The following is a 12283-nucleotide window of genomic DNA, read 5'->3' on the forward strand; positions in this document are numbered from 1 at the left end:
AAAAATAATCAGAAATGGACGGAGTGATAGCACAGTGGCAAGGCGCTTGCCTTGCACGCAGCCGACCCGAACAGACCCCAGTTTGACTCCTCAGTCCCTCTCGGAGAGCCTGGCAAGCTACCGAGAGTATCGCGCCTCACGGCAAAGCCTGGCAAGCTACCCGTGAAGTATTCGATATGCCAAAAACAGTGACAAGTCTCACAATGGAGACATTACTTGTGCCCGCTTGAGCAAGTCAATGAACAACGGGAGGACAGTACAGTGCTATAATCAGAAATAGTAGGACAGAAGTTGAGGGATATAGTTTCTTAAGATTCCTTTGGTTCTATAAAGCTGATTTTGAAGTTCATTAAAAACTGATTCTACTCAAAATGGATTATCTCTCTACAGTAATGCCACTGGACTCCAATCATTTACATATTTATAATTCCAGGAGTGTGCAGCATGACCTCTCATGATATTCATAATAAGCAATAGAAAATAAATTATCTAGAATCTCTCTGTCGCTGGCAGGCTTGAACAGTGGTGGGAAAATTCAAAATAATGGTACTTGGAAAGTGTAATGGTGGTGGAATTGGTGTTGGTATATTTAATGTAATCAATTAATTTGAACAACCTTTAAAAATAAAATTTAAAAAAAATTTAAAAAATTGATTCTATGCCATAACATTCAAGCAAATTGTTTCTTGAGGGGTGGTTGGAAAGAGTTTCCATCAGCACTCTGGACAGAGAATGTGGAGCATCTTGGGGATTTTGCTGTATTTCAACACTAATTTTTCTCTCCTCTCAAGTCCATGATGAAAACGAACCGGGGCACTGTTGGAGGTTTCTTCCTGGCTGGTCGAGATATGTCCTGGTGGCCGGTAAGTTAAGGTTTCTAAGAGATAAAGTTCCTTGGTGTGTGTGTTAAGTAGTAAAAACATTGGGATTTCTGATAGCCATTGGTTAACTATTTGGTGTCTATTTCCTAAATGCCTCATCTCAGGACTCTGTCCCATCTTTCTAATAAATTAAGGTGTGTTATCCATCAAGAGCAGCTTTAGTATGACATTTGAGAATATCCAGTTCAACCCTGTCTCATATCCTTTTTCCTCGTTTTGATCAATTCTCTTCTGCCTTGGCTCCTTATGACCTTAGTACATTTCTTCTTTGTTTCCAATTCCACACTAATTCTGCCCCAGTTATTTGGATGAACCTGCTGCTCTGTGCTCTCTCCCTTCAACATCCAATTCAAACCCTGCTTCATCAGACAAGCCTCTCAGAGCACTCATCTGAATACCCAGTCTTGTTCTTTGCAGTTGTAACAACATATTTTGCTCTTTGAAATGGTGCTGATGGTGATGTCCCCCTTTGACTCTTACCCTGTTAGGGTGTTCCTTGATGGGTTTTGATGAATGATCTTCTTGCTCAGAGGCACATGACAGCAGAGGGTTGTATCATCGTCTCTGTCTCCACAGTGCAGGCTTTGTGTACCTACTGAGTGTCAGTACCTGCCACCTTCACAGATATGATGCTTGAATAATATAAGAGGAATTGGAGACTGCAAAAATACTAACCAGGGTAGTTAAAGCAGACAAAATGCAAGCTTGGGCTGTATTTTTATTTGGAACTTCCAAACTGATATTGTCTTTAGGACCAGTTCTGTGAAACATCCAAGGTTCAACCAACATCATAGTTATAAACCAAATTAATTCTACCTCCACTGACTGTCTGAATTAAAAGAAAACTTATTATAGAAAAAATAATATCCTCCCTACCTAATGTTGTGATCCTTGAGTCCAATATAAAAGGTTAATAAATGTCACAGTTCTTAACCAAGGACAGGCTCAGGTCAAACATTTGGGCAGTAAGACCAATGTTTCCCAAAAATGGAGTGAGCAAGTTTTTCAAAAGTGAAGAAATTCTATATACTTTCAATTTTATAGGCTATACAATCTGCTGTTACCACACAGCTTTTCTGATGTAATACAAAAGCAGCTAAAAAAAACATAGTGCATAAAACCAATGAGCACAACTGTGTTCCAATAAAACTGGATTCTGAAATTTGAACTTCATTTAATTTTTCATGTCAAAACTCATATCATTCATTTATTTGTTTGTTTGGGAGTCACACCTAGTGGTGTTCAGGACTTACTACAAACTCTGCATTCAGGGGTCACTCCTGGCGGGGCCTGAAATACCATATGTTGGTGCCAGGATTGAACTTAGGTTGGCCATGTGTAAGGCAATCACCCAATCCTTAATACTATCTCTCCAGTCTCATAAAAATCTCACACTACCTTTCTCAAGATTTTTAAGCATTTGTAATCATTTAAAAGCAACTTTTGGAAAACAATCAGAGCTACCAACCATGCAAACACTGTGACTGACTGGATCTAATCCACGGGTATAGTTTGGTACTCCTACCTTAAAATGTAGTAGTGATGGAAAGATATGAACATTTTCCTCTTTTCAAGAAGTTTCATTTGGCTCTTCTAACTTTGATCACTGTCTGTTTTCTTGGATTCCAGATGGGTGCCTCTCTCTTCGCCAGTAACATTGGCAGTGGCCATTTTGTGGGTCTGGCTGGGACAGGAGCAGCTACGGGAATTGCCACTGTAACATTTGAGTGGAATGTAAGTGACATCATAGGGTTTTTTCCCTTTAAAGCAAAGCTCATGTTTTTTTTACTTTTATTCTTGTGCTGTTATTTACATGGTATTAATAACAAGAGTTTCATCATGCAGTGTTCCAACACCAAACTCCCCACCTTGTTAGCATCCCTTAACCAATGATCCATTGTCTCCCCATCCCCCACCCTGTCTACTTATCAAACATATTTTTGTATAATCATTATATTTTTGGACACATGCATTTAATAATGTTGGTTCCATATCCTTCAAGTTGCATAGAATTTCATTATTTCATCTTCTCTTGTAGTTACATAGAAATTTATTGTGTATATACATAACAACTTTATTTTTCATCTATCATTAGACACCAGGTCATTCTTATATCTGGGATATTATATTAAATGCTTCAATGAACACAGGTGTGCATATATCCTTGTGTATTAGTGGTTTTTGTGTTTCAGGAATAAATACCAAGAATAAGAGTAGCTTAATCAATAGAAACACTATTCTTACTTTTATTTTTAGAAATCTCCATACTGTTTTCCACAGAGGTTCAATCAGACCACATTACCACCAGCAGTGGTTTAGAATTCCTATATCACCATATCCTCTCCATTACTGGTTGTTTCTAATCCTTTTGATATATGCTCATTTGCACTGGTGTAAGATGATACCTCACTGTCATTTTAATTTGTAAATATCTAATAATAATAAAAGTGGTAAGGAACATTTTCTTCATATACATGCTGTCCATATGTATGCCTCTGTATTGCACTTGGAGTCTGAATAGAATAAATTCCTTTATTTTTTATGTCTATCACTTGTAATAATAATTTCTTAGTCCTTCTTGCTTTCTCTATGTGGCCCCATTCTACCAGAGGTTTCCGATCAATTTATTATTTAGCTGCCAGAGATTTTCCTGAAGCAGCTATTCCTGCCTACCAAAAATGTTATTTCTATACAGTTCAGTCCTGACTTTCAGATGATTCCCATATCATATTAGTTCTCACTTCTGTCTCTCCATTCTAACAATAATTCCGTGTTCACAGCTCAGAGTTACATGCACACAATTCAAAAATAGATATATAAGCAATGGTCTCTTTTTTCTGAGAACTTTATAGCCACTGGAAGTAACAAATATGAATTTGGTCTTGTGTAGAAGTTACAAGGAGAGCAATATAATGTTGAGGTATATCCCTCTCGGTAGGGGCTCGGTACTGGTCAAGAAATCTTCTGGTTACTGATGTCAGATGAATGAAAATAAACTGACCACTGTGTATCCTAACCAAATAAATAACATCAGATATAAAGTGAATTATTTAGAGAGAGTCAATGAGAATCAATACAATAAAGATTTCGTGATTAAGTGTCTTACATTTCTGCAGTCATTTCACTCATAGAACCTGTGCCTCCTTAATAAAATCCTGAGTTTTTGAAGGACAATGATCACCTTCCCTCATGTCACTCATACTGCCCCATCACTGAGAACTAGACAGATGACAAACATACCAGAAGTACTTTTGGAGTTGCCTAAGTTTTTTCCCGTGCTTTCATATATTTGCATGCACATGTATATGTATGTCAGCCAACTGGAGATGTTTGTGTAGAAGTAAGCTGGATCATAGAAAAGCAGATTCAAAAGTTAAACTTGAATCATTACAGATTCACATGTTTTTCCATTGCTGAGGATTTTTGCCCTAGGCTTTATTTTCCTAGTGTCAGGGACTTCAGAATAGAGTCAGCCTCGAGAAGCATGGACAAAATGCCCTATGACCACTTGAATGTGATTATCAGGTTGTTGAGTGGTTGGTCCTTTCAACCTATGACTTGACCTTGAGCTTCTGTAATCTTTACAAAGGCTCAAGTTCCCTTATAACTGAAATAACTTATCTTATCAGCCCCCTATCATATATCTGCTTATCATATCTGATTGAAATAAAAACCGATGCGCAAGGACTCTTTGTAAACATTTACTGGGAATACTTATTATATTACTATCATTATTATTTGTGGCAAGATTAATGGAATACTAGGAGTTTTTATTTTGAAATTTTTTTCCTGTTTTGGTGAGGGATCATACCTGTCAGTGCTCAGGGATTAGGCCTGCTTCTGTGTTCAGTGATCACTCCTGGCAGTGGTTGGGGATGATATGAAGTGCCAGGGATTGACCCCAGGTATCTGTGCAAGACAAGTGCCCTATTGCTGTACTATCTCTGAGGCCCCTGTTTCTAGATCATTTTCTCATTATTTTGCACTATGTATTGTCATATCTGAACAATTCTTCTGGGAAGAGATTGAATGACTTTCTGTGTCTAGCTGTACTCACATATTTTATCTCCTTTCAGTTTTGCATCATGTATCTTTTATCACATCCTAAACTAAACTGGACTGGAGCAATAGCACAGCTGGTAGGGCATTTGCCTTGCAAGTGGCCGACCCGTGTTCGATTCCTCAGTCCTTCTCAGAGAGCCTGGCAAGTTACCGAAAGTATCCTGCCCACAGAGCAGAACCTGGAAAGCTCCCCATGGCATATTTGATGTGCCAAAAACAGTAACAACAAGTCTCACAATGGAGACGTTACTGGTGCCCGCTCAAACAAATTAATGAACAATGGGAGCACAGTGCTACAGTGCAAGCTAAACTGAAGTTAAATCATAGAGATAGTAGAACTACAGAGAATCTCAACTGGATGACTGGGACAGGAATCCGACAAACTTTGTTTTCAGATTCACAGATCATAGTCAATCCTATTTAATTTTACACTGTTTTCTTGTTTTCTTACAGTCCGTATTTCTGTTGCTGGTTCTAGGGTGGTTCTTTGTCCCCATATACATCAAGTCAGGGGTGAGTATCTACAAGTACAGACAGAACATCTGCCAAATGCAGCTGTATGGCATTGACTAATGAATGAATTACTTCATTGATTAATTCATTCATTCTTTCTGCTCAATCATGAAACCTAGGTAATATAATTTCCCCCATGATTTCTGGGCTCATATTTGCACAAAGTCACTAACAACTGCTGGATTACTCTGGTACATGGCTGTAGTTAGCTGTCTTCTTTTTAATCACTATTTGTAAAGATTCCCAAATTCTCTCCAAGACTTGGCATATTGCTTCATTTTCATTTTTGTCATTCTAACATTTCTAGTTTATTTTTAACGAGAAGTAGAACATATTATAGCTCTGATGTGTCCCCCTTCAATGTCAATGTTGAAAACCAACTGAGTCACTGAGCATACATAAGAGGTAAGCCTTGTGCTCAGATCTTGTGGTGCAACATCTTGGCATAAGTCCTGCATTGAAAGTGTTCAAGCTTTGTGGTTAGTACCACTTCAAGATTTTATGTATTATTTATTTTTCACCTCTTGGGTTCCCTCTAGTCAAGATCTACTCAACCTGTATAGAATAATGATATCTTGGCACCAGGATCTGTGCCACAGAACTAATGCTTGTGTTCTTAGTTGTGTCTGGATTGTCAAAAATACTATTAAATATATTTAAGTAACTACCAGGCATTTAGTGGTGGTATAGGTATTTCACATCTACCTCATATTAAAACCCCACTTTAAAGATAAGAAAATGTTGTTTCAAAGAGATTATTATATGCCAGATGTCATAGTTTTATATGTCACATTCAGAAATAAATCCCGATTTGCCTAATTCTTTCCAGAATTGTCCAGTTTGTATTCCTTGCAACCTGGAAGTTTTTCCCCAGGGAGTATGCCTTTCTCCATTCTATCTCCTCCAGAATACCATGCACTTTCTTCCATCAATTGCTTATTAAATGTTCAGCAACATTGACATTAAGCGTCGGGTGACATTTTTGTTCATGACTGGAATCTGCCTGGGAATCCTACTGATGTCTGTCTCTGTAGGTGATGACCATGCCAGAGTATCTGAAGAAGCGGTTTGGTGGAAAGCGGCTCCAGATTTACCTTTCTGTCTTAACCCTCTTCATCTGTGTGGCTCTGAGAATTTCAGTGAGTTCAGTGCCTCTTGGCACTTTATCTTCTCAAGACTGCTTTGATGGGGTAGAATGTTAAGATCAGACAGGATTATGTTATTGGGATGTCTTACTATCTTGAGGGGTCTCAACCAAGTTTTGTGGAGGAAAGGAACCATCAAAGACCCTTAATCATCCTCTAAATCACACCATGGTGTTCAAACAGTAAAAGATAAATTATGAAGGTCTCCTATTGCAAACACAATTTTAATTAGATATATTAAATTAAGCAATTAATGCACAAAAGGTCAATCCCTGCCTCGTATAGAAAGACATATGTAGCAGCCTTTTTAACTATCTCCCTGGCCTTCAATAACCATTTTAATTCTCTTTCAGAGCCAGACTAGTTTTATTATTTTTATTTTCACCTTTATTATTTGATGTGTGAATCAGAAAAAAATCTTTGTATTATTACACTGAATTTTTATTAAATTTACACAGTTGGGGGTCTGGAGCACTATCACAGTTGGTAGGGCACTTGTCTTACATGTTTAATCACCAGCACCCCATATGTTTACCCAAACTCCATCAAGAGTGATCCCCTGAATACAGAGCCAGGAATAAGTCCTGAGCATGGCTAGGCATGGTCCAAAAAAGAACAAAAATTTACTCAATTTTATCTAAGATCACCTCCAATAAAATAAGTGTCACAAATAGCAATAGATGTCACAAATATTATTATCAGAATTTTTAATTTGTTAAAATTTTAAAATTCAGTTTTTTAAATTTTAAATTACAAAGTTTCAAATGTTAAAACTTACATTCCTCAGAGAAAATGCTTTAGGAAAGAAAAACAGAATTTGCAAATTCAGTAGCATGTGTAGAAAACAGAAAGAATAACTAATTTACTTTTCCAGTAAAGAACTAAGCAATTATTTAGTTACTGATATCAAAGAAATCCCAAAACACGTGCAGTTTATGGTTTAGGCATTACATGAGAGAAAAAGCTGAACCTCACTAATTTTTTGTTGAGCTGAGTCATTGTTGGAAGTAACAACTGCTTAGATTAGATGACATAAGCTTTTCTAATGCAATGTAAGCATTTCCTAGTACTGTATTATTGAGGGTGATAGATTACTGAGCACAAGTCCACCATATGGTTAAGGAGATAAGAATTTTAATCATGAAATAGTTATTACTTTAGACCAACATATGATAATATATTTAAATATGAATTGATAGAATATGAGGGCAAGCATAATAGAAAATTGCTACGAACTGCCAGGAAAGGTGTTAATACATCTTAGGAAGAAGTGAAGGGTAGTCCTCACTGTGGGGGGAGGGGGGAAGGAGGAGCAGGAATATTTAATAATTTTTAAGTGTATCGTAGCACATACATATACCAAGGTATGAAGCTTGACTGCTGAAACTTACATAATGTAAACCAATAACACAATTAAAACATAGATAAAATTAAAAATAAACAAATCTCTTGGCCATGATGGCTAGGAATAGGCTGAGGAATGCAAAGAAACCCACAGGTACCTTGGATATATTACACAGGACACAATGGTATCCCTGCTCTTCTTTTACTCTGGTAACTATAGCTTTATGGTCACGAACAAGGTGGTAAGGCAGAATGCAGTAGTAAAAAGTACTCACAATATCCAAAACCTGGAACCAACGCAAATGACCAAGAACAAATGACTGGATAAAGAAACTGTGGTATACAAACACACAATGGAATACTTCTCAACCATAAGATCGGGTTACTACTAAATGGATACATCTGGAGAGTATCATGCTGAGCAAAGGGAGAGGGAGAGGAGAGACACTGATGTCTCCGAGGTTAGGTATAAAGAAACATAGTTGGCCATCTTTACAGCATTCAGTCGAAGAGAAGGACTACATGGAGGGCGGGATCCACAGATCCCGAAAGAAAAAAAAAACAGGTTCCAAAAAGAGCCGAGATCATCGGGAAGTCCCAGATGGGGTAGGTACCGCATCCCGCCTCCCCCAGATGGAGCCCCTGTGACCGGAAGCCTCTACAAGCACAGCTCGAGTATGCGGAAACTAGGACTTTTCCTCAAAACCGCGCGGCCACATAAGCATAAGCGGCCGCATAAGCATAAGCGGCCGTGCGACATCTCTCTATATACAAAGTGAACCATGGGAAGTAAACCACCCAACGTTTCTCTCTGAAAATCATAGTCAAGTTTGGAGCACAGCCACAGCCCCAGAAACACAAGGACTTAATGCAGAACCCAGCAGCTTGGAACAGAAAAGTGAACGGGCTATGCGTTAAACCAGGCCATCATGTCTGTCCGGAGGGGAAAGGGTGTTGCCCCATTCGCCCTCTCTTCTCTGGAAAGAAGGATGGCGGCCGCATGGGGGCCTTGTGGACAGCAGGTATGAGCCGGGGGTGCGGGGGAGACTAAAACCTCATGGGAAGGGGGGCGTTCCGGTCCGTCCTTCACGCCCTACCGAGGTCACCAGTTGCCCCCCACCAGCGGCTCTCCAGCACGGCCACGGCCCCAGAAGCACAAGGACTTAATGCAGAACCCAGCAGCTTGGAGCAGAAAAGTGAAAGGACTATGCGTTAATCCAGGCCATCATGTCTGCCCGGAGGGGAAAGGGTGTTGGTCCCTTCCACCCTCCTCCCTCTGGAAAGAAAGATGGTGGCCACATGGGAGCCTTGTGGACAGCAGGCATGAGCCGAGGGTGTGGGGGCGACTAAAACCTCATGGGAAGGGGGGCGTTCCGGTCCGTCCTTCACGCCCTACCGAGGTCACCAGTTGCCTCCCATGAGCGGCTCTCCAGCACGGCCACAGCCCCAGAAGCACAAGGACTTAATGCAGAACCTGGCAGCTTGGAGCAGAAAAGTGAACGGACTATGCGTTAATCCAGGCCATCATGTCTGTCCGGAGGGGAAAGGGTGTTGCCCCAGTCGTCCTCTCCTCTCTGGAAAGAAAGATGGCGGCCGCATGGGAGTCTTGTGGACAGCAGGTATGAGCCGGGGGAGTGGGGGCGACTAAAACCTCATGGGAAGGGGGGCGTTCCCGTCCGTCCTTCACGCCCTACCGAGGTCACCAGTTGCCCCCCACGAGCGGCTCTCCAGCACGGCCACGACTCCAGAGCACAGAAACCAATTTCTTAACTATCTGACTTTCAGTAGAAATACTTCCAGGGTCAATAAGTAAAATAGCAGAAATCCAAAACCAACATTTAATTCTTGAATCCAGCTGTAGAAAGCAAATCACTTCACAATGCTTTGTCAGCATGTCTGATTTGGGGGTGGGGGGGTAAACTCTAAATAATAGTGGTGAATCTTTTATTGAAACAATGAATCTAATCAAAGCAGATAGAGTGTTAACTAGAATTCATCTGCCCCACAGGGACTGGGAGAGGTGGGGGGTGGGGTTTTATTGGGGTTCTTCATGGTAAAAAATAAGTATTGGTAAAGTGAAATGTGTTTGATATTTGCATGACTGAGACCTAAACCTGAAAGCTTTGTAACCTTTCCCACAGTGATTCAATAAATAAATAAATAAAAAGAAAAATTTAAAAAAAAGAAACATAGTTAAGGAATAACAAATACCCAAAGGTAATAGAAATGAAGAGCATGAGAACTGGTCTTCAGTAAGAAGCTTGATACAGTGATGAGGAAGAAGTCCGGGAAGGAAAGAAGTCACTCTAGGGGATGATGTAGTGCTGCAAGTAGGTAAAGTGACACTTAATATTCATAATACCCCGTACAATAGTGTTGTAATTATAGTGCCTAAAAGGAAGAAAAAAAAAAGAAGAAGCGCCTGCCATAGATGCAGGCCTGTGGGGTAGACATGAACTTGCGTGATATTGGTAGAGGGAAGTAGACTCGGATGAAGGGACTGGTGTCAAACACTGTACACCTGAAACTCAACCAGGAAAAACTTTGTAATTTTATGATTCACAGTGATTCAATTTTAAAAAATGAAAATAAAATTAATCCTGAGGAAGAGATTCAGCCTCTAGAGAGGAAGGTTCCTGGGTATTGAGGATGGGTATAGAGAGGATATGAGTTAGGGTACTGAGGAAGGTAGCCACAAATCTAAGCTGTGTGAACTGTAGAAGGATACAGGGCAGGAGATTTTGCCCTATAAGTTTGTGGCTCTGTTTTCTTGTTTTTATTGTTTTAATTAACTTGTTTTCAAAATTACAAATGTTTTTAAGTTTTGAGGATACAGTATTGTACACACAAATGCCACCAAAGTGCCAAATTCCAGTGACCACGCAATCTGTTCAGTCCTGCCTGGCCACCTCCCCTAATAATAGCCTCAGTTTACAAGGTTGTGTTTTAAGTGATGTTAATAATGATTAATCTCCAGCCTGACTTTTTGTGTTCTTTTACACTCTGATAACTAATTCTACTCTGGTTACTTATTAAACAAATCATTACAGTCCTTACAGGAAAAAGTTTATAGTTCTCAGCTTCCCCAGGATTGAAAAATGTTATTCTATTGATAGATTCTCAACACCCAACAATACATATATTGAAAATCATTTCAGCTAAGACAACCTTAAGTATTAAAGTATGTATTCCTTCAGGTAGTATATCTCAACTGAAGAACATATGACCCCCATGGATTTTCATGATATCCTAAGGGAGTCACAGGTGAAAATCAGATAAATATGGCAGAGGAGGGCTACAGCATGTGACTAGGGACCAACCAATAGTACAGAGAAACTTTCCTTCACAAGAAAGAAATTAGGGCCTACAGTCAGAAAACAGTTGAAAACCAGTGCCTTAAGGCATGGGTAGGGAACATCTGGTCCACATGCTATAATAAGATCCATGAAATTATGTGATCTGGCCCTAGTACATGATGGACAGACACCTAAACTTCTGTTTGGCAACCACAGCACATCTTCAAGTATTGCATAGCCCATAAATGATATTGTAAATATAATTTTGTAAAAGTCGGGACAACACTGAAGGAAGATTAGGGAAACACTATTGTGGGATGAAGGGGTACAGGCAGAACTGGGTGCATCTTGAGGTCCCTATGCAAGAGCACTGCTGAGCTCTAAACCTCAACCAAAAATCTTTTTTCTTTGGTTATTTTTTTAATGTTTCTTATTCTGTTTTTCTCGAAGTCTATTCGACGCTGCCCATACTTTTTAAACTCCTGGACCTGTCAGAAAGCCTCATTCATCTCTTACTTTATGCCTAAGAAAATGTAGGCATGAACCACTTATCTTACCCACCCAACAAATAATCTACTTCTTAAGCTCCTGGATCTCTGCTTCTTGTCAGAAAGTTGTACCCACCTCTTACCTTACGAAGGAAATGTAGGAATGAACCACTTACTTTATCCACCCAACATATAATCTACATTTGCCTTGTTCTTTCCTTCTTTCCACAACTGAATTTGTCAAAGTCCAACTCTTCAGCCACTTTCTATTTTTTTTTTAAATTTTTATTAGTGAAACACCATGAGGTACGGTTGTAGACTTACAAATTTTTGTGCTTGGGTTTCAGTTATACAATGAAAAAGTACCCATACCTCCACCAGTGACCATTTTCCACCACCACGGGTCCAAGTATTCCTCCTACCCCCCTTACCCCCCATCCCACCCTGCCTCTGTGGCAGGGAATGCCCTGCCACTTTCTATTTTTACCCCAGCTCAACTCAAATTCTCTGGCTAGTGACTACATTATTACTCTGTTCCATCATCTCTTACTTCT

General features: G+C 39.6%; 1 protein-coding gene across 2 annotated transcripts in view; it reads left to right on the top strand.

The window, feature by feature from the left end:
* Nucleotides 1-12283, top strand: part of LOC130025776 (solute carrier family 5 member 4) — a 38459-nt gene that overhangs the window by 534 nt on the left and 25642 nt on the right. For both annotated transcript variants that reach the window (XM_056116586.1, XM_056116587.1), the window contains exons 2-5: nt 792-863; nt 2511-2615; nt 5397-5456; nt 6491-6595. In XM_056116586.1, coding sequence (XP_055972561.1) covers nt 792-863; nt 2511-2615; nt 5397-5456; nt 6491-6595 — 342 coding nt within the window. The remainder of the gene's footprint in view (nt 1-791; nt 864-2510; nt 2616-5396; nt 5457-6490; nt 6596-12283) is intronic.

The sequence above is a fragment of the Sorex fumeus genome, unplaced genomic scaffold (genome assembly GCF_029834395.1).
Source record: "Sorex fumeus unplaced genomic scaffold, SorFum_2.1 ptg000032l, whole genome shotgun sequence".
Lineage (NCBI taxonomy): Eukaryota > Metazoa > Chordata > Mammalia > Eulipotyphla > Soricidae > Sorex > Sorex fumeus.